Genomic DNA, 27,993 nt, shown 5'->3' on the forward strand with positions numbered 1-27,993 from the left:
CGCGGGCGTTTTGCGCATTTATTCACTGGCGGCGAAACGCACAAATTCGCCGCGAATTCGCGCCTGGCGAATAAATTCGCACATCACTATTAATAAGTCAAGCATTTAATCATATATTAGAAAGGAGAAATTGTCTAACTGGACTAGAATCTGGACATCTGCTTTGGAACAAATGATGCTGTGTATAAATAAAATAAATGCCAATAAAATGCAATCATTAGATATTCATGTGATTAACTAACCTATGAAATTGATTTGAAATATGGTAAACAATCAAAAATGTTAATAATAATGTTTTGATCGGGACATAATAATGTATGTCAAAATGTGAAAGAGAGATCCTTTTTCTGGACCTATCAATTGCTGTATTGCTAATCTGCAGTGTGGTGCACTTCTTCAATAAACTATTTCTTCTGTTTGAGCATTACATGGTGGTCCAGGGAAAATTATATATAACACATCTGCATTCCTGGAAAACATTTATTTAGATTTAACCACCTTTAATAAGTTTGTGTTTTCAATTCAAAATATGGTAGTAGGTGCTGCAGGGAATTACAGAATTGAGTGCCACCTACAGACGCCATTCTCAATTTCACTCATGCAGAATCGCTCAGTGAATAACATATTCAGTGGGGAGGGCTAAGGGAGACACAAGGAGGCTTATATATAAAAATTCTAATTTGTGTAGTTTTGTTTAACCTCGGTTAAATTCTTCATAGTAGTTAGTTCAATACACAATTTTTAGCTCTAAAAAGTTTGTTCATTTGAAAAAACCCCAAATATTAGTAAATTGACCCTAAGTCAAGGCTAGCGGCTAGATACCTTTAGCTGGAAATACTAGAGTTGGAGTAGCAACTAGTGAGGGCTGAGAAAATCACATAAGGTAAACCAAACAGGTGGCTTTGCCTAGCTAGGAGCTGTTGGCTAACAAAAGTGTAGCAAACTAATACATATAAAGACTGCTAAATACTTGTTTACAATTGGCTAATGTGCACCGTCTTTCTCCAGCTCTTGATGATTGAAGTAGGGTAACGGGTATTCAAGGTAACAAGCAAAAGGATCAGTAAAGGGTGGTAAATATGTTTTTAAATTAAACGTAGCTACATGTTTTAGTTGTGAAAGTAAAAGTTATGTTTTAATTGCTCAATATTAACTTTTGGTGCGCCATACTTAACTGTGCTCTTTCTGCCCTTAATTTAACTGTTCATGACAAGGGGACCCCTCAACTGACCCTTCGCCTTCAGCTATCCCATTGGACCTCATTGTTACATACCGTAATGAGACACCAGAAGTCAGAAATCGTGAAAATGGTCACAGCATTTATTAACATTTTATCAAATAAATAGGACCTTGCCAGTTTCACCCCAAGGAAATATTCAAAGCCAGAATTCCATAAGAGATCTCTACTATGCCCTTCAGAATCTCTGCCTTTGAGAAATATATGCTATGTTCGGTTATCCTCTACCAATTACTTTTTTAAAGGTATCTTTTTTTTATTTGTTAAGACAAACAAAAAAGAGAAACAAACCTTACAAGATTTGGCAGACTAATACACATTAGTTATATACAAACAGATAACATCCAATTTGTTGCTAAAGATGATGTCCACGGATCCCAGACTCTATCAAATTTGCTAGAATTTGTACAACTCCAATTGCGCATTAACCAGGTTTTTCCAGTGATGGATGGTAGGCGGTGGGGAGTTCATCCAATGCATGGCAATCGTCTTTTTACCATAAAAGAAAAAAAGTCTTCGTAGAACTCTAGTACAGTTCAGGGGAGCCATTGAGTGTACCAGTCCCAGTAAACACACTCTAGGATCTAGGATTCTTGGGAGACATAGCTCCACTGCCATGAAGGCTGTAATTTGTGACCAGAACACCTTTATATATTGACATTCCCACATTAAATGCATAACAGTGCCTGTCTCCCTATTACATCTTAAACAGTTCAGGGAAGCCAGTTTCCCCATGTGGTGTAGTTTCACCGGGGTAAGGTATGTTTGATGCAGGATTTTGAAGTGTATAAGCCTGTCCCTTGCATTAACAAGGGGTCCCTGCATGGTGTCCGCTACTTCTTCCCACTCCTCCTCATCCAAGGGAGGTGTAATAGCTTCCCATTTAAGTTTCACCCGTGGGAGACGATCATATATATTACCATCAGTACCATATACAAACAGGACTCTACCAATTACTTTAATGTTTTTCTCCAGTTAGCATGTCAAATGTTAGTTTTAATATAACTGTCCATTTAAAATATCACTATTGTTTGTGCAGGTGATTCAGAACCATATGAAAAAGCAGCACAAACAATGTATTCCCTCAATTCCCATACCCGGGCAAGCCTTTGGGTATGAAGAGACTGCAGATGGTTCTCTTGTTAAGCAACTTCCACCTGAAAAAGACAATAGTTTGGGGCCTGCCTACTATCGACCTACTCATGTAAGTTTCATTTGTTGTGGCTCATTGTTTTTGTTACCTTGTATCTTTTGTTTTTTTCTAGCATTTCTTTCTTTTCAGTTGTGAGTATTGTACTGAAATATTTTAAGAATAAAGCCGTTACTGCATATATCACTTCATTTTGTAATAACATATTGGCACCATCAAGCAGGGATAACTACAGGCCCTAACTGGCAATCTGTGGATTCTGGCAATTGCTAGAGGGGCTGTTGTAAATGTCTTAGACAGTCAGTTATATTAATGGGCTGATGGAGGAGCTGATTGGACCTCTGTGTATTTGAAATGCCAGGGTCTATTTTAAATCCCAGTCAAGGCCTGGACAGCTAGGATAGCCTGAAGGGCACCTAACAGATACAGTATTAGACTCGGGGGACCAAGATTTCTGATGGTTTCCTTGATTACACATACTATTTATGTATGTATTTCAATTAATTGATCATATTTATGTATGTTAGATGCATAGACACAATGAGATAGCTCTGGTAGACATCATAGCCGCTGCAGAATTCTCATACATAATTAGTTAAATTTGGCCCAACTAATTTGGAATTCTGTTGCTTGCAATAGGAGTTTTATAAAAAGGTTTATTTGTTCTTTAACCATACATCCGGTGCCCTAACTATTGCAGCCTTGTCTGCACCCCTTTGAGGCCCACCAGAGCTGCGATAAAATAGCTGTCTGTAACTGACCTGTGTGTTTCAGTCAATGGGTGCTTCATCCCCGTTTAAGTATTGTATGTCAGCTTGTTATTGCTCCATATGTATCAGCCAGGCAATGCTCCTTTAAATAACATTCTAAGAGGTCATAGGCAGACAGGACATTTTAACCACCACTGTTTAGATGTCTAGTTCTACTGCCGCCAGCAAGAGTCATGAGAAAGATGAAGAGGTCCATGTGTAGACAAAGCAGTCAGGAACCTTTTTGGAAGATTTTCTTGACCTATGTCCTGGGAAGCTGGGGAATTGCTGTTCCCATACTAAATTTCCCATCAGGTCTTAACTCTTGATAATATATTGGAGTATTTCAGTAATCTTTTCTTAAAGTAACACATAGAAAGGGTTGTGTCCCCTATAACAGCACAAATTCAGTTTTTTGTGCAGTCACTGTTGGGGCTTTTTTTTTTTGGTTATTAACTGTGTAGGTTGAAACCTCTATTTAGGGGCGATTTTTTTTGCTCCCCAATGCTTACCTGCTTAATAACTGGGAGCTGCTTTTTATTTCTTGACTTGCCTCATAGCAGCAGTACCCCTGCATCTATTCTGACTGCAATATGGCCCTTAGATTTCTAGAATACAGTTTGGGGAAAATTAAAGCTCACATGGCCAAGCTGCTTTTTTTCGGCTGTATTCCTAGGTAGTTGTATTTATTGTGTTTCTTTTAGATATCCAGTTGTCCAGCGAACTTCTCCTTGGAATTATGCTAGAACCATGTTCCCGAGCCTTTTCCATGTGAATGTGACTTGCTTGGGGCAGACAGACACAACAAAGGCATTGAGAACAGGGATTATTATTTAGCAAGTGTAATCAAATTGTGTGGCTTGATCTACTTATAGACTTTGTCAAGATTAATGACACCTGTTTAGGCACAGAATTCACATTAACACTATCTATAAAGGAGTGTTTGCTTTCCAGCATTAGGCTGTGTCCCCATTTTGTAGTCATTATTCAGTGCTAGAAAATGCTTCCCTGCTGAACTTCTATTTCTCCTGATGTATTAAAATGTTCCCACTTTATCACCTCTCACCCTTCTCTTTTCTTTTAATTTATTGGAGTCTCCTCCTGCTAAATAATAATGTAAACTTTGTTCTGCCCACTATGATGCCATAACCAATCTAGTTAAGCAGTAATTATGAACAGGTGTCAAAAGTAGTCAATAGGGATATTTTACTAAGAACCTGGGCAGATGTGCAAGAAAACTGACAGCTCTGTATTTATGGGATTGGCTGCAGGTTTCTGTGCTTTAACACAGTAGAGACCTGCGACAGTTCATTTAGAGTGGAAGACAAGGTGCAATTTACAAAGCACAAAAAAATAAAAAGGCAGATGTTTATGCAGTTCACACCCTGCCAAATTACTGTATTTACAATTTTAATGCAAAATCTGAATACTGGAACAAATCCCAGAGGTTATTATAACACATTTTTAATAGACTGAAATATGATCTTGGCATTTGATTAACTCAGGAGCAAAATATTGTGGCAGACAAGATGTGTATCAGATTGGTATGTGCTTACCTACAAATAATAATAAAGGTATGGAATCTGTTATCCAGAATGTTTGGGACCTGGGGTTTTCCGGATATGGGATATTTCCATAATTTAGATCTCCATACCTTAAATTTACTAAAAAATAATTTAAACATTAAATAAACCCAAGTGGATTGTTTTGCTTCCAATTAGGATTTCTTATATATTAGATAGGATCAAGAACAAGGTACTGTTTCATAACTACAGAGAAAAAGGAAATCATTTTTAAAAACTCATTTTGAAATTTCTGGATAATGGGTTTCCAGGATAATGGATCCTATACTGTAATAATAATTTCACTGTAAGGCAAAACAAGTAGCTGTCTTTTTTTACTATATGGTACTTGCACCATGTGAAATAGTTTACAGCCTAAACATGTTGTGTAAAATAAACAAAGTATTTAGAGCTCCTTACTCACCTGTATTGCACTTACACCCTGTATCATTAATCAGTGTATTTATATAAGTGTGTACAAAAAGCTATTATTTTAGCCTATATGTGATTTTATGCAGTGAACTTTAATGCAGTGATGTTTGGTACACTTTTTCATTTAAACAAAATCAAATCCCCATAGTGTATAAAAATATAGATGATTTAAAATATATATTGACAAGTTAGTCATTTTGATTGGGCACCAAAAACATTGGTCATTGTTAGTGTTGAATCGTCAGATACAGGTAGAATTCTATTGTTTATACCTGTATATCTGATGATTCAGCTCTACATGTGTGTATTGAAATGAAGATCTTTCTTGGAAAGATATTTTTCAGGAAAGATCATATTTGTAATATCTATAGCCACCTTAATCGGACCAGAAAAGTAATTTTATATATTTACATATTTTTCATAAAGTTTTAAATAAAACAAGCAGGAAGGTTCACAAAACTCCGGATCATAACAGTACTCCTTAATCTACTGCTACAAATCTAGACATGCACCTACTGTTATTTCTGTTATGTTCTTAGATTTCTTACAACCTGCTATATGCCTGCAGGGGGCAGCAAAGTCCCTTGAATAAACCATTGCATTGGTTATTTGTTGGGGGTGTTTGAAATAAATACCAGTTGCCTTTGACTGTTATTTCTTTTAACATTTTTGGCTTTTGCAATAAAATGCATACTTATAAACAAGTTTAAAAAATAACATTAAAATAATTTAAGCTCTGTAAAATAACAGAGCAATTATTATTGCTGATTAAATAGCACCACTATATTCCACAGTGCTTTACAGACATTACACATCATACACATCAGTCCCTAGCCCAGTGGAGCTTACAATCTATCACATTTATATATATGGGCAGTCAGTTATAAAGCTTTGTTATATGTGTAGACAAGTGTAAAATTCTGGCATAAAATGAACAGTGTGCCTAAACCTATGTGAAGTGCCAGTGCTTTTTCTCTGCTTTTCAGACCAATTGTTATCACAAAATGAATGCCATTGATTTCTATATTTTTGCCAGTCAACAAATGGAATGCCTTTTATTTCTCTAAAATATTTTTTATAAATATGACCTTTTTATTTTTTTTAATGCTTCTTTAAATTTTTGGGTAATATGAGCAAGAGAAAGTTTTTAGTTGAGCATAATGGAAAAATATTGAAAACGTTTTTTTTGGACACTATCCGGGTTAATGACTCCAGACCTGAAGGGAGCAGGCTTTGCCTTGTGCATTGAAATCCAAACCCACTGGCCAGTATGGTTTTTAAAACTTGTTTTAAACTGTTGACAATTGGAAAAATAGAGGTATTAAAACTAAGAATAAGCAATAATATAGCATCCTCGAATCTGCACTTTGGTTGCTGTGGTCAGTGACTACTGTATATCAAACTTGCTGGAAAATGGCAAATTAATTGAAAACTGTCATTTAAGAACTGTAGTAAATCAAAACTTAACCTTTGGGAGTACATGTCAAAATTAAAGATTAGGGGGTTATTTATTAAAATCCAAATGTTAAAATCTCAAAGAAATTGTGTTTTTTTCACTAGAAAACATTTCAAAATTGATTATATCCCAAGGCATCAATCTCAATTTGAAGTTTTTGTGGTCTGCTCTCGGTTTGGCCCGAAAATCTGACTTTTTTAGGTTTTTGGGCCAAAAAAACGAAAAAAAAAGAAACGATTCAGGAAAAAAGCCAGAAAAATGAGCGCAATTTGGGGAAAAGACTGAAAAATTTAAGCAATTCAGGTTTTCGCTCGATTTTACCACGTTTTTCTGCGATCTGATTAAATCAAGTTTTTTTTTATTAATACTGAAGGGTTACTTTTCTTGTCTCTTGTTCTATCCTGTGTTACGGCCTGCAACTGTTCTTAGTTTTTGCTGACCCAGACATCTTGTCTTTCTGTTACGCTATATTCTTGAACAATATAAGTACGTGCAGTACTTAGCATAAACATGTTTTTCGCTGCTGCATATCCAAGGTTATATTACACGCATGTAACACATCAATATTTTGGAATATTCTTTGCCACCAGGCCGGTAAAATACCAGCCAGGTGGCAACCCTAGTTTAATGTGACTTCTGTTTCTGAAGCTCCATGCTGATCTTCCCTCTCTTGTCTTGAGTGTGTGAACTCGGTAAGGACCATGATGAATCATCTTGCTGTGGCTCAGTCTTGCCTGTCACTCCTGGGATGTCTTTACAGCCCTCGCACCTGAACTCAAGAAGCCGCCAGCAGGTGCTAGGGCTGTATAGGCGACAGGCAAAGCTGCAAGACCGAGCCGCAGCAAGCAGGATGGAGAGCCGCAGGTTGCCTACCCCTGTACTAGTTGATAAGACATCCCTCCATTGACTCTTAGGGGCAAATGATGAATGAATGGGGTAAAACAATCATATTGGGCTTAATTTTTGTTTAAATAGAAAATAAAGACACTTTATCCAGAAAATTCCAGGTCCTGAGCCTTCTGGATAATATATCCAATATCTGTACTGCTCTAGCTCAAGCTTGAACATTACAGGGCTGTACCACAAATCTGTGGTTGGCTGCAGAGTGATTGTACTTAAGTAAATATGAATGAAATATCACATTACTATTAGTAAATGATGCACTTTGCCTTCTATATAATTGATTTTTGTCTGCACTAAACTTATTAATTGGTCTGGATTTACATGGTCCTGCACCATGACATGTGATCCTCTTTGGGAGCTGTCGGTTGCATCAGTAAAACATGACTATTGGTCAAACATCCCTAAACTCCAAGCTGAATTAGCAAAGCATTCAGGTAATAGCAGAATATTCAGTAAAATCATATATTAATAGTTTTATCCAGCATGTACATGGGAAAGTCTGTTACATTATTATTATTATTATTGGTCCATATGTGTTAATAAGACAAATCAAAATATTGAGATTCACTAAAGGGCGAAGTGGATAACTGAACGTTACCTCTTTCGCCAGACTTGCCTTCGCCACCTCAGACCAGGCAAAGCGCAATGAAGATATCCTAAATCTTCTGTCACATCATATTCTGAGTGGAAAATGCATCAAAGTTCAAAAAACCCTGGCAACTTTTCCCTTTTTTCAGATTGAGAGGCTGCAAAAGTCCTTAAAATTTTTTTTTTGGTAACCGGTTTTCTCCATACATTTTCTAACATATGGAACATTAACTTTACAGTGGGCTCATGTGTAGGGCATTATAACAACTGTATTGTCTTTATTAAGGTATTGTCCATGGACTTGTATAATGAACAGTGTAAAAGTATTTGCTCATACAACTTTAAATTTCCTGCCATATACAAACTAACCTGAGCGCAAGATCTCTAGTGACATTTCGCTAGGCAGAAATGAACGCTAGCGTATTTTGGCTTTGAAATGCTTGCATATTTTAGTGAATTAACGTTGTCTGAGCGAATTTTCGCTTGGTGAAGTGTAGCGATGCATACGAAGCGGTCGCTGGCGACTTTTTGCCACTTAGTAAATATCCCCCTAAGACTTTTGTTTAAACATTGTTTAAAAAGTATCAACCGGGAGTTAAGCAAAGGCTGCTTTAAATAGCAAATTCTTTTACAAATAGCTTTTAAAAGCACTGACATTTTTAAATAAATGTATATTGGAAATCTGCTTAGAATTATGTTTTTTATTAGGCAAATTTTTATTTTGGGGTTGACTTGCCCTTTAAGTAATCCCTGTAAATATTTTGATTAGAAATACAGTATATATATGTGTAGAATGCCTGGGACCTTGGATTTTCCAGATAAGGAGGTTTTCTGTATTATAAATTCTATACCAAAAACAGTATGTAAGAAACTTACCCTGGTGGTCTAGTGGGCAGCGGGGTCCACGCCGCGTCCTTGGCGTGGATGCCCGCTGTGCCCCTCCTGTCCTGCCCTTGCTGGCGCCATCTTTGATTCCTAGGGCGCGTCTCTTAAAGGCGCAGGCGCGCTGGCATGATCGCGCCAGCGCGCAACGGCGCGAAATTGCACAGGTTTTGGCGCCAATTGGATCCCTATTTAAGGCCCATTCAGACCTGTAGCCAGTGCCCGTTATAGGATCATATCCTGTGGTTTCCTGAGCTTTGTGCTACCTGTTCCTAAATTTGCTATCCTGACTGATTATCCATTTTTGACCCTGCCTGTTCCTGACTACTCTGCATTCTGTATCCTGACCCTTGCCTGCCTACGACAACTCTTCCTGCTTAACCCCTTGAATTATCCGTTTTTGACCCTGCCTGTTCCTGACTACTCTGCATTCTGTATCCTGACCCTTGCCTGCCTACGACAACTCTTCCTGCTTAACCCCTTGAATGACAATCCGGTTTGACCCTTGCCTGCCTGACGATTCTGATATCTGCCTGCCTCAACCCAGCCTGTCTGACCATCCTTCTGCCTTATCCAGTCTGTCTGATGATCTGGTTTTGACCCCTTGCCTGCCTGACGATTCTGTTATCTGCCTGCCCTGATCCGGTCTGTCCTGTTTCCATTTCCACCAGATGCCTTGTCCTTGACCTTCTGCCCAAAGACTCTTGCTATCCGGTCGTGCCCCTTTGCCAGCCAGAACACCTCACCTTGTACCCCTCGTTAAGTCCAGGTGGCACCCAATTAAGCTGAGTGCTCCTCCCAAAGCCCAAAGGTGGTCACACTACTGGTGAAGCCGAACCGAGACCAGGGTCCTTGGCATTTGTTCTGTTATTGGGTGCCGGCCGTGAAACAGTAAACATGCAATACACCCAAAAGGATTATTTTGGCACCAATATGACTACTGTTTTTTATTTTGGCACCAATATGGATTTATGCAGTTTACTTTACCACCAATCAACACCAAGTACAAGGTCCTATTATATTTTTGCAGAAAAAAAGAAAATAGAAAACCCCAAAAAAGTTTGCTTAAAATGGAGGCTTTTTGGATATTGGGTTTCTGAATATGAGACTGCTTTGGGTTACTGCAGCGGTAGAATGTCACAGAAGTATTAGCATGCCACTGTTGAATATTCTTCCCTCTAGACAAGTTTTGTCGTGACATCTCATAGTTGTAGATTTCAATATTTTTGTTACCATTTTAACTCACTATGTGAGGCACAACTATTCATTTTTCCTTTTGCAATAATTTAAGAATACACTAAAACCCCCAACATTATATTATGCCAATAAACAAATAAATTAAACTACCCAAAAAAACTGAATAAGCTATTAACTTTCTCATTTTCCTTATGGTCTCAGTGACACGTGCACAGTTTTTATAAGGAGAAATCTCTAGAATCTGCAATTACCAGGCTAGGAACCAATCACCATAGTGATCAGCTCCAAAATAACACTTGTGTGACACTTGGACTGCCTTTGCCAGATGGGTCTCCCTGTACTAATATACAGTTATGTACAACAACACATTTTCTCATCTGATAAATTATTTCAAGATGGGTCAGGGAAGGTTTTCTGCACCTGTAATACATTGACTTAATCATAACACCAATTTATAGAATCAATAGCTATTTATACTGCAGTAAAGAATATAATAGGGTACATTTGCATCAGCAATTCGCAGTGCAACTCTCTACAAGAAGCATATAGTATAATAAAAGGAAACATTACACTGTTATAAAAAAAATTGGAACTTTTTTTTTTTTTTTTTTATAAAACGGAGTTTTCTAATTTTTTTTATTAAAACAAAGTTGACCTAACTCCTATCCACGAATTTTAATCATTTATCAATGATAAATGCAAAAAAAGTTGCAACAAAATCATGGGTCAATTCGAATCATACGACTTTTTCAAATTGACGTTACAAAAACTTATTGGATTATCGAACGAAAACCGGCTCAGCTCACGATGTCAAGAAACATCTTCAAGGACATCTGCCATCAACTTCTACATGACCTCAACAAGTTTTATCTGGAATCTGAATTCGGATTTTTAGCAGCTTTCGGTATAATAAATCTTTTATATATATATATATATATATATATATATATATATATATATATATATATTCAAAAATAAGTGTTTTATTCGGTACATAGATCCGACGTTTCGGCCACAATCCCTGTTTTGTTTAAAGGGTAAGGCATTTTTCAGTAGCAGTATGCACAAAATGTCTCTGTCTTAAATATATTGATAATGGGTTGAGTGCAGAGGAATCTTGTATTTGTTTATATATATATATATATATATATATATATATCTATATATATATATATATATATATATATATCAGCAAACGCTCGCACTCTGATCCAGTCTTGAAGTCACTGTGGGTGCTGGGCCAAAGCTTTAGCATATAATGTTTAGATAGGGACCCGCACTCCAATGTTTCCGTGAAAAAAGGTTTTTATTTTAACTTGTGCATCCAACGTTTCGGCCCATGTTTGGGCCTTTATCAAGGACCTTGATAAAGGCCCAAACATGGGCCGAAACGTTGGATGCACAAGTTAAAATAAAAACCTTTTTTCACGGAAACATTGGAGTGCGGGTCCCTATCTAAACATTATATATATATATATATATATATATATATATATATTCAAAAATAAGTGTTTTATTCGGTACATAGATCCGACGTTTCGGCCCACATTAGGGCCTTTTTTTAATGTGGGCCGAAACGTCGGATCTATGTACCGAATAAAAACACTTATTTTGATGAAAAACAGTGGTGTGCGGATCCTTACGAACAAATCTCTATATGAATTTTTGGACCCTGCACCCACAAAGATCATACCAAGTCTGGTCTTCAGAGTGCGGTCGTTTGACACAGACTATATATATATATATATATATATATATATATATATATATATATATATATATATATATATATATATATATATATATATATTTTTTTTTTTTTCCTCTTTGAAAATTCCACCAGAAAAACTTAAGCTTTAATAAATAGGCCCCCTAGGAGGTTATATATAAAAGTCCAATTTTATCTCAACATTTTCTGCTATAAATGCTTATTTATTTTTACATTTTCCCGAAAATTTGCTTTGTGGGAAAAAAAATCAGATTTTCAAGATTTTTCACCCGATGTTTTTGCTTTTTTGGCAGAAAACGCCGAAAACTTCAGAGTATTGTGCGAAAACCAAGCGCACATCAAAAAATCATTGGGACTTCTCCCATTGACTTATATGCAACCTTTTCTAATTCGGACTTTTCCATCCATGGGGTTTAATAAATTCTGAAAAATTCATGATTTCAAGTCCAAAACGCCCCCCCCCCCACACACACGTTTTTCGGGATTTTTGCATTCCGAGTTTAGTAAATAACCTCCTTAGTGTATGGTTAATAATTCTTTTTGACAAATAGGTTTTCCTGTTTTTTTTATAGTTTTTGAGTTATAAAGCATTTTATTTAATCTAAACTTTTTACGATTAAAAATTAACCAACCATTCTGTTTGTCAGTCAAGCATTGTAACCAGAGTAGGTAAAAGCTGTCATTGGCTCACAGCATGAGTGTGGGGGTGCTGCCAAGTAAAAAAAGTTAGGTTAAGCAACTTACAAATAAATCATTACATATATAAAATGACTGTAGAAAAAGGTAATAAATATTTGTGAAACTAATTTACATGACAGCAGTGGCATAACTTTCTGATTCATCTATAGATGAAAAGAATAAACCCCAAAACTCTGGCAGGGGGTGAGGAGTAGATGGTTGTGTGGCAGGGCTGGAGAGTAGGTGCATGCATGGTGGGGAGTAGGCAGGTAGGAGGTTGGGGATCGAAGTGTGCTGGGCCCCTGCAAAGATTTTTTTGCAGGGGTCCCGGCACACTAGTTACACCAGTGCATGACAGTTTAATATATTTTTCTACAGTTCAAAGTTAAATGATCATCAACCTACAGTATATTTTTATTCTTCCATATCTCAAACCTTAAAGGGGAACTGTTGCAATTATAAAAATACATTTGGCTGTTGGGGATGTGGGATGAATATGAATTATTTTCCTTTATTTTACTGTATTCTTCTTGGATAATATTAATTGCATGTGCCTCTAGGTAATATCTTTTACCATATATCTGTATGGATGCTAGTTTCTATTTGATATATGAGTTTTGGTTTGAAACATTCATCACAGACCTGTATAGTCTGCCTCCTTGTGTTTTCGATCCTTTAGAGGAACAGAGCGTTTTTTATTCAAGCCTACCAAAGCGTGGAATAGCATTTTCACCCAATTAATTTATTCCTTCAAAAGTTTGTAGTCATATTTTATATTTGATAATGAATTTAAAAAAGTCAATGTATCAGGCGATATAGCATTTAAAAGATATAAACAATGAGACCAAGAGATGCTGATTTAACAATAGGCAACACAACCGGACACTTTGGGGCCGATTCACTAAGGGTCGAATATCGAGGGTTAATTAACCCTCGATATTCGACTAGGAACTAAAATCCTTCGACTTCGAATATTGAAGTCGAAGGATTTTGCGCAAATAGTTCGATCGAACAATCAAAGGAATAATCTTTTGAATCGAACGATTCGAAGGATTTAAATCCAACGATCGAAGGAATATCCTTCGATCAAAAAAAGTTAGCCAAGCCTATGGGGACCTTCCCCATAGGCTAACATTGACTTCGGTAGCTTTTAGATGGCGAACTAGGTGGTCAAAGTTTTTTTTAAAGAGACAGTACTTCGACTATCGAATGGTCGAATAGTCGAACGATTTTTAGTTCGAATCCTTCGATTCGAAGTCGTAGTCGTAGTCAAAGGTTGAAGTAGCCCATTCGATGGTCGAAGTAGCCCAAAAAAAACATCCAAATTCGACATTTTTTAACTTCGAATCCTTCACTCGAAGTTAGTGAATCGGCCCCTTTGCAACTACAGGCCAAGTTTTTCCATCTCACTTACTAACTGTGGCCTTTTGTCCATGTGCAAAAGAAACTCACATGTTTTAATGAAAGTCAAATACACATTGGGGCATACAGTATTTATCAAAGAGTAAAGTCAGAGATCACCACAGTCGACTAGTGGGAAATTCCACCACTCTCCATTCCTTTCTATTTTTAAAAGCGTATTTATCAATGAATGAAAGTAAAATATCACCATTTAATAAACATGCCTTCAAAAAATGCAGTAGAAATGACTGAGAGTGGCGGATTTTCACACCAGTGGACGGTGGTGATCTTTAACTTCACTCTCTGATGCTCCATTATGTTTATACCGCGAGATGTTAGGGTTATATTTATCATGCTGTGTAAAAAGTGGAGTGCAACATTACCGTTAGTTGCTCATAACAACCAATCAAATATTTGCTTTCTAACTTTCTAAATTGCTGATTGGTTGCTCTGGGCAACATCACTGCTTCACTCTACGTTTTACACAGCATAAATAAGCCCTCCCAACATTTAGGTTACCTAATTAGGTATTCATTTTAGTGAAAATGTATTACTGATTAATAACTTCCCCGTTAACAGTTTTTTTCTAATGTGTTAGAGACAATAAAATAAAAGTATTTTTAAACTATTGCATACAACAGTTCTTCTCTAACCTTGGTTTAGCTCTGTTAATAATAAAAGACAAGACAAAGCTTCTAACATCACATTCCTGCAATCACCCAATCACTAAAACATACAGTTAGGAGAACATTCAGCAAAATGTTGCAGATGTGCAACTGAGAAAAGTACATTTTCTCAGTTGGAGATTTTTTTTAGTGGGTGAACTTGATGTTTACCAGAATAGAACTGAGACGTGTCTGCTAAAAATTTATAAAGATGTGTTTTTTTCCTTTAAAAATAAAAACTAGTCTGCTCTGAAGGGTTATAAAAGAGATATACTTATCTGAATCACTACAATTCTAATTCATTATTTATAATACATTGCGCAAACTAGAGTAAGTCTAAGCACAATGATTGGAATCTCTAACAAGTTAAATCTATGAACTGTCTCTAATGGAATCATGTTGACATGGTCCCCATGAATAAATGCACAGCTTGGAGGCTTATTGGATGCAGATCAGTGATATGCCTTCTTTGGGACTGTGTTTTTTTTATGAAGACATGGTGCTATTAAAAAGGATTACAACAGACATTGTTTTATGAGAAACAAAAAAGAAACAAATTGTGCCTTTTCCTGTATATATATATATATATATATATATATATATATATATATATATATATATATCCCATTTTTTCTTTCTTTAATGAAAAAGAAATCTATCTCCAATATACTTTCATTAAAAAATATGTACCATTTTTTTTAATAAACCTGACTGTATGCAGTGAAATTCTCCCTTTGTTTTACTTTCTGTCACTGCTGTGGATAGGAAACTTCAGACAGCCCCCCCGCCTTACTTCCCAACAGGGTCGGAACTAGGGGTAGGCAGAGTAGGCACTTGCCTAGGGCACAAAAGCTTGGGGGCGCCAAGGACGTACCTTTAACTGTTGCCTACCCATGCCTGGTCTTCAGAGTCTGGCTTGTTGCTATTGTTAGCGCGCATGTGCACATCTACACGAGGTGCAGTAGCGATCCTAGAGGGGGGTGGGCCCTGGTGTGTGACGCACAGCCGGGCCCCGCCCCCCTCCGCACGGCCCACATTGTCAATGGCGATCGGGCTGCCGGGGGGCCCTGAGGGGGTGTGGGCCCTAGCCCGCTCACACCCCCTGCTCCCCCGGTAGACAAAGATCATGGAGCCAGATTTAAACAGATAAACTGGGATTCTATTTGGAGGATTATTTTGCTGCAGCCACTGGTTCTGCAGAGTTGGAGAGAGTTTGTATTAAACAATACAAAAAGTATAAAATCCACATGACAACACAGCACTCAGTTCAGTCTGCATATTCTGATTATTAATCAGTCTTGCTGTATTGGCTTCTGGCAGATATTATTTGACTTGTGCTGTTTTGATAATTTATGACGATCCCTAAGCTTATCCTGTCAACAGAAGCAGTGTCGGACTGGGACACCAGGGGCCCACCCAAAAACCTTAGACCAGGGGCCCACTCTCAGTACTATTTTCTTCCTCTCCTCGTTCAACCTTTATTCTCCTAGTCTCTTTTCTTTACATGCTATAATCTATATTCCATCTATTTAGCCTCTTTATTAAGTAAATAAGAAATTGCCATGAAAATGCCAAATGTTTAGCAGCATGAGGGCCCACTGACCCCTGGGCCCACCGGGAGTTTCCCTGGTATCCTGGTGGGCCAGTCCCACACTGAACAGAAGCCCCGGCCACACTGAGCATGTGCATGGTCTTGGTCTTGCATAGATGTTGAAATGATGCTGACACCAAGGGGCAAATTCATCAAGGGTCGAATATCAAGGGTTAATTAACCCTCAATATTCGACTGGGGAATGAAAATCCTTCGACTTCGAATATCAAAGTCGAAGGATTTTGCGCAAATAGTTCGATCGAACAATCAAAGGAATAATCTTTTGAATCGAACGATTCGAAGGATTTTAATCCAACGATCGAAGGATTATCCTTCGACCTTCCCCATAGGCTAACATTGAGTTCGGTAGCTTTTAGGTGGCAAACTAGGGGGTCGAAGTTTTTTCTTAAAGAGACAGTACTTCGACTATCGAATGGTCGAATCATTCGTGTCGAAGTCGTAGTCGAAGGTCGAAGTAGCCCATTCGATGGTCGAAGTAGCCAAAAAAACACTTCGAAATTCTAAGTTTTTTTTCTTCTATTCCTTCACTCGAACTTAATGAATGGACCCCTAAAAAACAACTTTTTAAAATATGAATGTACATTAAAAGTTACCTATAGGTCATGTTGATAATTTTTTGCTGAGAGGTTTGTTTATCTAAGGTATTGTTAGTTGAAGTTTCTAAATCTGACTGTTTTGCCAAACTGACTGTCCCATCTCAGCCTGTCAGTTAAAGTTTCTAATGCTTACGGACTCCTGCTGCACAAATATGGCAGCCCCCTCATACAGGAACATGGGGCATAAGACAGGTAATGTAAAAGCATTGTGCAAATACTTTATGTTAAAGTTAGAAGTAGCTTTTAAAGGCAATATTATGACAGATGTAAAAAAGAGTTAAATTTCTGGTGTCAGTATCTCTTTAACATAATTACAAGATGATGACCCCTATGGTCAACTTTGAAAGCATAAATCATTTGTTTTATTAGACTTCTGGTGCAGTAAGTTCATATTTATGTTTATGTTTAGTATACAACATACAGCATTTCTAGCATTATTCTATTTTCGACTTTAGTTCCCCTTTAAAGTGAGGACCAAGGGGGAAGTTCTGGGCAGGCAAGGGAACTATAACATATACAGGAGGAACGGGGAACAGAGTGTAGTCGTGGAACAGACTAGGACAGTACCAACCAGACAGTGCAGCACAGAATCAGGAACAAGAAACATAGTCAGGATTAACAGGCTGAGGTCAATACCAAACAGTAAATCAGTACAAAGTCAGGATCCAGAAGAGTGGTCAAACAGGCAGGAGTCAATTCAGGCAGCAATACAGCAAGGTCAAAAACAGGCAAAGGTAAGAAACAGAAAATCAGACAAGACTCACACCCAGGAACTAGACCTAATTTGGACAATGAGTCAGTGCAGAGCAGGGTGTTTTATAGGCAGCCTAATGGCCTACACCGATCACCTGTGGCCAGAGTGGTAACAGGTGAGACAAGCCACGCTTACTTGCAGTTACCAGGCACAGCCATAGGAGTTAACCAGGGCCTTAGCTGTCTGCTCACATAGAGCAGCGGTAAAGCAGACAGCACAGGATCAGGTCCCTGGTTCAACTCCAAGCAGGTTATAACATATACTAATCCACATATACTTTGCTTTTCAAACACCTTAAATTGTCTTCATTCATTTATCACCAGTGTGTTTTCATGTGTGTGAAATCGGAATAGATGGAGATGGAACATTTTTAAATAAAGTTGTGCTGTCCAGCTGATGGTTCCCTAGACAGCTATTTGTAAATTTGAAATTGTTCATTCTCATTTATAAAACATTGCTTATATGAAATTAGATATCTAATATGTTTTGTGTTCTTAGGCAGAGAATATTTAAAATTTTGTGAGGCTTAAGGTAGCCATACATTATAAGATCTGTTCGTTTGGTGAGGTCCCCAAAAGAGTGGATCTTTCCCTGATATGCCAACCTAAAAGCTGGACAATATTGGGCATTAATCTGATTGCTGGCCCTAGGGCCAAATGATCAGATAACAACGGCATGTATACAATTTACTCTCTGTTCTGAACATGTACTATGGGCTCCTGTTCTGTGTGGACCTACAGATGCTTAGTAAAGAAAGAAAAAGAATGAGCGCTTATTTGTTGTTCCTTTTCTTTTTTTACCACTAAGCTTGAAAACCAGGATGGGTTGTGGAAAACCAAAATAGGCATTGCTAAAATCTTGCTAAAATATCACAATCAATTTACACTTTACAAGTACATTAGAGGACATTATAGACAAATAGCAGGGGATCTTTTTACCCATAAAGTGGATCACCGTAGCAGAGGCCTCCCCTTTAGACTAGAAGAAAAGAACTTTCATTTGAAGCAACGTAGGGGGTTCTTCACAGTCAGGACAGTGAGGTTGTGGAATGCACTGCCGGGTGATGCTGTGATGGCTGATTCAGTTAATGCCTTTAAGAATGTCTTGGAGGATTTTTTGGACAGACATAATATCAAAGGCTATTGTGATACCATGCTCTTTAGTTAGTATAGGTATGGGTATGTAGAATTTAATTAAAAGTAGGGAGGGGTATGTGTATGGATGCTGGGTTTTCATTTGGAGGGGTTGAACTTGATGGACTTTGTCTTTTTTCAACCCAATTTAACTATGTAACTAACTAACTAACTAACTAACTATGTAATTCAGCTACACCGGTATTGTGTATTTGGCAGGAGCTGTTGAATGCAAACATATCTCAAGTGATGTGTGTAATAGTCAGGACAAGCCTGACGTATGTCCAGGACCTCCGCATCTCTCCAAGCATTCAGCAAGATCTTAGGTGGTGCTAAAAAGAAAAGTGCCTCTTAAGATTCACACAACCGAACAGACCATAGTACTGTATATATTAAATTTTAATAAAGAATACATTAATTCTATGGGTAGACTGCAGTTTAAGAAAGGCTTTAAGTTCATTTCTCAGAACATTACAGTCTGAGGAATGTCTGCCGCTCCTGGTAACTTTAAGAGCAGAGTTTACAGATTTCAAACCAGAAATTCGCAGAGAGCTCCTACAAGTGGGTGGAACAATTTTCTTGTAATGTACAGAATATATACAGTACATATATAGTGGTCATAATAAATGGCCCTGTGCCTTTTACGGTAGTCTGTGCATCGTCTGGAAGAAACAATATGGCAGGCTCACTAAATACACTAAGGATTGTTGCACCCAGAAAGTCCTTGTACTTTACAATGTATCAAAGAAAAATAAATGAAAAATAAACCTCAAATATCATTAGAGAACATTTTTCTAAACAAAAATTGGAAATAAAGCAGGGTATCAGATTTTTATATTCTAGAAGACATAGGGGCAGATTCCCTAAAGGCGAAGTGACACGCTAGTGAAAATTCGCCAGCGTGACGTCATTTCGGAACTTCACTAGCGATTCCCTAACGGGCGCAGGTGTCAATTCGCTAGCAAAGGAGATAGACGCTAGTGTTGCTTTGCACTCTAACGCCAGATGAATTTTTGCTCTGGCGAACAGACGTAACTCCTCAAATTCACTAAGATGCAGATTTTACTGAACGTTGCCTCATTCGCCAGACTTGCCTTTGCCAGCTCAGACCAGGCAAAGTGCAATGGAGTGCATAGGACTTAAATTTTTAGTGCAAAACTTTTAGTTCCAAAAAACGCTGGTGTATTTTCCTTTTTTCAGAGTGATAGTCTGCAAAGGTCCGTTAAATTTTTTTTGGGTAACCAGGTTCCCCCCTACATTTTCTAACATATGGAACATAAACTATACACTGGGCTCATGTGTAGGGCATTATAACAACTCTATTTTATTTATTAAGGTTCTCTGGACTTGTGTAATGTAATGTATTTGCTGAAACATATACGTCCATGTAACTTTATCATTTCCCGTTGTATGCAAATTAGGCAACGCTAGCGCACCTTCGCTTTTATAGCTGAAGTAACGCTAGCAAAAATTCGCTAGCGTTTGGCGCCCTGGGCGCAACTTCGTACTTTAGGGAATTGGCGTTGTCCTAGTGAATTTACGCCTAGCAAAGTGTTGCGATGGCTGCGAAGCCGTCGATGTCGAATTTTCGACGCTTAGGGAATTTGCCCCATAAAATCCAGGATAATCAATGCTATTTATTTACTGTTTTTTTCAAAGATTTGCTAATATACCCCTGGTGGATAGTAAATAAAAAAAAATACTATGAATTATGAGATTTAAATATAGTACTTTGTATGCATGACAGACCGAAACGTACCTAATTATTTCCTGAATTGCTGCTGCTTAAAATAAACTCTCAGTTCAGTGACTTGGAACATGGAGAAATAGCTGTCTAAGACTTTAGCCTTCAACTTATTTCCACTTTTCTCATACTGAATCTTCATGCGTTTGCTGAGTGCACCAAAATGAAATATGTCTATTTGCCGTTTATTTGAGCATCTGAGTTCAAAGCAATTTATTTTTGTTAGTGCATTTGTGATTTTTCCAGACTGTGATAAAGCTGTCTAGCTGCATACAAAAATGCATACTTTTAAAATTCTGGAGTCTTACAGTTGCCAAACTGCATATTTACTATGTATTCTGATGCAGAAATAAATGACAATTTGTTATAAAAGGAAAACAATGAGAAAAACATTGTGTTTAAAACTGTCAATTTATCTTTACTGGAATCCTGTTTTATGGAAAATATGGGTAGAATAGCTGGACACTGGATTGGCACTTTTACATATGCCATTTTCATATGGCACATATATAGCTACACATTGGCAAAAAATATTTTTGAAAAACATCACAAAAAGTATCAAATGTGACCCTTAAGTTGAAATCTCCAAACATTTGCATGCCAGCTGTCAGCTGGCAATAAATGCTGGGGTTGCTGCACTTACAATAGATTATGTTTTTTCACCATGCTAACTTTTGGTTTGTTTTCCGTCTACAGGAGAAACCTAGCTTGTATCTGATGACTGTAAATATCAGTGTGTTGTATGGATAGATATTTTGATCTAGTATTGTCCACTAAGAACTTCATGCAGTGAAAACATCACTGCATTGCATAATCCCTTTAATTCAATAACACAATTAATATTATATGTGCTGATCTGTGGATGTGCCCAACCAGTAAGGTGTCCTTCTGTATCTCAGCAAGCAAAGATGCAGACATTGGGTGCACACCAAAATGAACTATTTTCACTTGTGGGCTTTATTTACTTTTTATTTGTTCATTTAGTTTTACTCTTTATATATGACTGAAGAAGCTGCTCGGATGAGTAGTGAAACATCTTCAATGATTACTCAGCAAGTCTAGTTGTTTTTAGATTCACCTATACTAGATACTCTTTATATAAATAATCCTTATGGGTATCAAAACCAGCCTATTGGGTTTATTTAATATTTAAAAATGTTCTAGTAGACTTAGAGGCACATTTATCAAGGGTTGAATTTCAAATTCATGTGAGTTTTTTTTAAACTCCCCTAAACGCCCATAAATTTGAAATTTGCCTAGTCGAAATGTATTAATAGCTTTGATTTTATTTTAAAGTTGAACGAATTTAAACGACCCAAAAACTCTAATCAACTTCGAATGAATGAATGCTAAAAACTTGATTTGAATTTAAAAAACTCGATTCTAGTTTTTTTCTCTAAAAAAAAAAATTGAATGTCAGGAAGGCTACGAACACCACCAAATTGATCCCTGGACCTCTCCCATTGACTTATACAGTAATTCAGCAGGTTTTAGGTGGCAAACAGTCAAATTCAAGTTCTTAAAGGGCCATAGTATGATAAATCTCAAAATTCAAATTCGAATTTTAATTTTACCCCTAATGTCAGTATTTTCATTGCTGCTATTACTGGTAACAGATGTGCAAGGCACAGTGTGCAGTTCTTTAGTGCACAAGGCAACCCTATTCAAACTGCAGATTGACCATGTCTACAGTACACATTTCCTTTATGCTTTGTGCCTGCATTTTCTTTTTTGTGCCTGCATAATTGCATACAATTGGAAGCCACATAAGGAAATGTCAAACTGTTTATCTTTCAGGCTACATACAGAACCAAGCCTCCTTTATGTATAATTAGGAAAATGGAATATACTCTAAATTTATGTTTTCGTTGAGTATCCTGTACTTGAAAAAGGTTTGAATGCTTTTAAGAAAAAATATGCAGTGAACTATATTTCTTTTAAATGACTCTATAAAATCTTGCATAATGCATGTTATAGTGCTTTAGTCCTTTTCATTGGCAATGTGGACAAACAGGTGATGAAATGAATGGTCTAGTAGTTATTGATTGGTAATCGCTTTGCTTGTCTCCTTTAACTGACCTATAGGACCTTCGCTCAAGGTTTAGTCTAGAAGTTGGCATTTTATTGACCAGCAAAAAGCCTGCCATGAAAACAATGAAGCTCTGCATATTTTTCAGAATGCACTGAAAGATAAATTGCAGTGTTATTGCTTAACATATATTAATTCTCATCTCAGGATTCTTCTGCCACCACGAAGGATTTGAATAGAACTAGTGTATTCTGGTCAGTCACTTGAGGTTTGCTAATAATTGATAACTTGATATCATTATCAAACCGACTAGAAGTTCATATAACCAAAAACAAAGAAAAACATGCTATATATTATTTACTTTTTTTTTTTTTTTTTCAGAAGTGTTTTTATCTTTTTGGATCCAACATCTTTGAAACTCTGGTCTTGTGATCTTAAATGTACGCACACAGTATTTTCACTTCTTAATAATAGATGTGTTATTTCAACAGGTGCACTCCATAGTGTAGCTTTTATTTGGTGACTTCACTCTTTGAAATGAATTCCACATGGAACATAGTATAGTGTTTGTTACACACATTCATCTATCTGGCTTTTGGAGGAAGGTAATCAGGGGATCGCTTTGAAGTGGGCTCTACTGCTATTCTTGTAGACTACTTTGATACATTAACATTTCAAGTGCAGGTTTTCTCAATTCATTACAATTATGCTTGAATGCTCACTTTCCCTTGGGACATTAGTGATGTTTAGCATTGTTGAATGAAAACCGAAATGCTAAATTCTACAATGCAATATAATAACAACATTAACGGAGCTTGGGAAAGCACATCAGCTTTCATCATGGAGCTGTAATGTGTGGTTCTGAAGTTGTTGCCAAAGTGCAGTTGTCACCTGTCAGCCTTTGTATCAATTCAAAGCTTTGCCCTCAATATTATGTAAGCTCTTTAGGGCAGGGTCCCGATGTATGAATACGTATGCATTTTTAGTTGTTGTTTTTGTATGTAATCTATATGTTATATGTATACATCCATTTACTGTACAGTGCTATGGAATATGTTGGCACATTATAATACATTTTAATAACAACAATAATAATAATGATAAGAAGAATGATAACTGATAACTATGCTATCTCGGGCTATTAGGGACATTGCACTTTTTTAAAGAAACAATGGAAATATGTGCACGTAAAAAATATAATTACTAAATGTTATGCTATTCTACAGTGGCATATAGGTCCCCCAGCCCCCGTAAAAAATCTGCCGGGGGCCTGGCATGCATTCTGTAGGCTAAATCCCCAACCGCTTCTGCCCACTCAGCCGCTTGTGCACTGTGAATTTAATTTACAGGAGAGTTATGGTAGGGGAGACTACCATACAGCAGACCCTGCAGGCTAACCCCCCTCCCCACTGTATGGTATTTACGTGCTATTATTCTATGCTATTATTCTATGAGTGAATAGTCATTAACATATTTTGTTGAAATGTATGAAGAGGAACATATGATGGGGAATGGGCACAGTGGAGAATCTTAACAATAAAATATGCATCTCCTAACTTGCTCCGTGTCCGAAGTGCAATATCCACATTCTTATTGCTACGTTTTTTCCCGATAATGAATTGTCTCTCCCAGAGTTCCAACATAATTGTGCCTGAGTTTGAAGTTGCATCCAATAAAACATTTTTGTATTGGAAAGACTGACGTGGGACGTTTCCTTAATTGTGAAGTGCTGAATAGAAAGCAGGAGTAGAAAACATTGTTCATGGAAAGTGGTCAGTGGTGGGACATTCTTCTAGGTTCCACTAGTGATTTTGTAACTGCTGTGTAATTTGCCAGCGTGACGTCATTTCAGGACTTTGCCGATTTACTAACGGGCGCTGGCATAAATTCGCTAGCGCTACTTCGCACTCTAACACCAGATGAACTTTCGCTCTCGTGAATGGACATAACTACGCAAATTCACTAAGATGCAGACTTTAATGAACGTTACCTCTTGTGCCAGACTTGCCTTCGCCACCTAAGACCAGGCAAAGTGCAATAGAGTAGATAGGAGTTCCTCAAAAAAAATGTGTACATTTTTCTAAGTCCCAAAAAACGCTGCAGACTTTTCAGTTTTTCAGGGTCATAGGCTGCAAAAGATCGTACATTTTTTTAGGGTACCTGACTTCCCCCCCTACATTTCCTTACATATGGCACATAAACTATACACATGGCACATGTGTAGGGCAATATAACAACTCTATTTTCTTTTATTAAGTTTCCCTGGGCTTGTGTAGTGTAATTTATATATACGTCCATTGAAATTTAACTTCCTGCCGTATGCAAATTAGCCAACGCTAGCGCAACTTCACTTTGCTTGCCGAATTAACGCTAGTGAAACTTCGCCATTGTTCGGCACCCTGGATGCAACCTCGTATTGTAGTGAATTAGCGTTGTTCTGGCGAATTTTCGTCTGGCAAAGTGTGGCGATGTGAGTGAAGCCGTCGCTGGCGAATTTCCGGAGGTTAGTGAATTTGCCCCATATATGTTTTCTTCAAAACTAATTAAATGCTGTATGCCGCAAAAATTTCAATTGGTTACAAAAATTCATCCTAAAAGTATAAATTTGAAGGCTTACATCATAGGTAATACATTTTTTTTGCTTTTGGGTAAATCCCTATTTGCACAGCAATCATTGCAGTTTTTTCAGACCTGAAATAAAGTGTTGGAATGCTGCTAGCCTATTGACACTGATATACGAGCAACTACTGCTTTGAACTTCCTGTGTGCGGTCGTAGTGGGAAGCAGTCCATTAATGCCTGAATGAATGCACTTCAAGACTTTTTTTTACTGCATGTATTTCCATATTTAATTGTGAAGAGTCAGTGGAAAAAAAGTTGCAAAGCACCTCATCATCCATTTCATTGTCACCAGGAGTGGCAATTAGTAATTCTTCTCTGAGTCATATTACAATGTTCACTTAAAATAATGCAGCTCCATGCTGAGTTTGCTTCAGTTAAACCATTTTTTATTTGGTAATGACTTACCAAGTTGACAGTGACCTTGATATAGATATTGTCAACACTTCTTGGTACAAAGCGTGCAATAATTTAGAGTTATTAATAGCGCGTCAATTTGTTCTTCTGTCTACGTCAGAATTTTTAAAAGCCTTTTTAATTCAGTTACAAAAGTGATTTTTTTCCCCCACCTTAGTAATGTTTATAACGTAGGTTCATGAGTTAAGTACCAGTCAATTTATATTATTTTAATGCTCTGATTTTAGCATATAATATATGACTTTAATGATACAACAGGCTTTTCCATTCCAAGACCTAGTAGGAAATGGATTTTCTGTTCATATAACTAGAATTAGGGTATTATTTATTAAAGGTTGAGTTTGTGAGATTTTTTTCTACCTTGACTAACTCACAACTTGAATGTTTCCTTATTTATGAAAAAACCTGAATGTAAAAAACTTGATTGAATGCAATCAGGGAAAAAACTCAAATACGTCAAATCTATTGCGTTTATAGGATAAAAAACATCGAATGCATCGAATATATTGAGTTTTCGAGCAGAAACAAGTGTTAAACACCCGTTAACCCATTCAGTCAGTTAAACGGACCTCTGCCACTGACTTTTACATGACCGTGACAGGTTTTAGCAGGACTATTTTCGGATCCCGGCTTTTAGCAGCTTCGGGGCATAATAAATTTAGAGAAATTTGAGTTTTCTTAGTGAAACTACCCTTAAAAAACTAGAATTTCTCAAGAAAACTCAACTTGACCTTTAATAAATAACCCCCTCATTGTGCAATCAGAGTGTTCGCAGATTGGTGCATTATATAGATAAAATATTTTTATAATTTGCACATGTCATAGATAATTAAGGAATGGATAAATAATTTGAAAAGTAAATGGACGCATTTATAAGGTTTCATGGTGGTGGCAGTAACTGACTTTGGGAGTGAGGTATCAGTCAGAAAGTCTACTGATGTGCAAAATTTGAATTATAGTAATTTGGTGTCCAAATGACTTACTTGAATGTTTTGATCCATTAGGCATTGAATGCATATTTGTATAAAGTACAGTTATGGGATCCATTATCCAGAAACATCTGAATTACGGGAAGGCCATTTCTCAATCATTTTTAATTTTTTTTTGCTTTTTGCTCTCTAATATAAAACAGTATCTTGCTCTTGATCCCAACTATGATAAAATGCATCATTATTGTCAGCAAAACCAATCCTATTGGGTTTATTTCATATTTACATTTTTAAATATACTTAAGCTATAAAGATCCACATTTTGGAAAGATACATTATGCAGAAAACCCCAGGTCCCAAGCATTCTGTATAACAGGTCCCATACAGTACATGCACTTCTAAATGACAAGCCATTCCACCTGGAAAACAGATCAGTTCCAGTTCTTTAAATATAATGTATGCTAATTTCCTGAAGAGGAGATTCTATGAGTATTTATCCTTTGAGTTTACTACTGGCAGATTTTATTGCAGTCTTGCACATAAGTGCTGTAATAAGAACTGTCAAAAACAGTCTTTTTGTAATGCATAATGGATCATGTAGCTTTCATAAAGAACTACTCTAAGGGACTGGTGCCAGAATTTCAAACTAAACCGAGTCCTGGGATTGTTTCCTGCTTTGAAGCCAGAAAACACAATTATTAGCCATGCAATGCAATGATCTACAAGCGCTTTAACATTTTCCATGATAATCTCCCTGCTAAGGGTATTGTTTCATTGGAACCTTTGGATATTTGGTTTGCTTTAGAGCAAAAAGAATGATCCCACACATATTATTACAGTTAATAATTTCCAAAATAAACCACACTCCTTGGTTTACAAATAATTTATAAGATTCACTGTGCAATCCAATGTTTTGGCTTGACCCATTTTCATGGGGATACTGCTGAAACATTGGATTGTTCAATACATTTTTAAAGCATCTGTAAGAACTGCAAATGCAGTTTCATTTGGAAATTGGAGGCTTTTTCTGCTGAACAGCACCCAGGCGTTGTGCCTCCTTGTGAGTATCGGCATTTTTTATGTATATTACAGTAAATACCAATATGTGTTGCAGTAAGGCACTCTTTGCAATAAGCTACTTAAAATAATTAGATAATGTTTTTAACCTAAATATTTGAGTTTTTAGTGAAAGAATTCTAATTAAACGTGACCTTTAATAAGTAACCCCCTTCTCAGAGTCTTCATAAATCGGTGCATTATAAAGATAAAATACTTTTATCAATTGCATATGTCGTAGACAATTAAGCAATGAATAAATAATAATTTGAAAAGTAAATGAAAGCATTTCTAAGGTTTCATGGTGGTGGCAGTAACTGACTGGGAGTGAGGTACCACTGAGTCAGAAAGTCTACTGAAGCGCAAAATTTGCTGCTGATTTTTAGTAATTTGGTGACCAAACTACTAACTTGAATGTTATGACCCATTTGGCATTGAATGCATATTTATATAAAATATTGTACAGGTATGAGATC

At 36.9% G+C, this 27,993-nt stretch overlaps 1 protein-coding gene across 1 annotated transcript in view; it reads left to right on the forward strand.

The window, feature by feature from the left end:
- LOC108710879 (sperm-tail PG-rich repeat-containing protein 2) overlaps positions 1 to 27,993 on the forward strand; it is a 317,226-nt gene that overhangs the window by 10,806 nt on the left and 278,427 nt on the right. Inside the window, exon 5 of the mRNA XM_018252074.2 lies at positions 2,277 to 2,441. Coding sequence (XP_018107563.1) covers positions 2,277 to 2,441 — 165 coding nt within the window. The remainder of the gene's footprint in view (positions 1 to 2,276; positions 2,442 to 27,993) is intronic.

This window comes from Xenopus laevis, chromosome 1L (genome assembly GCF_017654675.1).
Source record: "Xenopus laevis strain J_2021 chromosome 1L, Xenopus_laevis_v10.1, whole genome shotgun sequence".
Taxonomy (NCBI): domain Eukaryota; kingdom Metazoa; phylum Chordata; class Amphibia; order Anura; family Pipidae; genus Xenopus; species Xenopus laevis.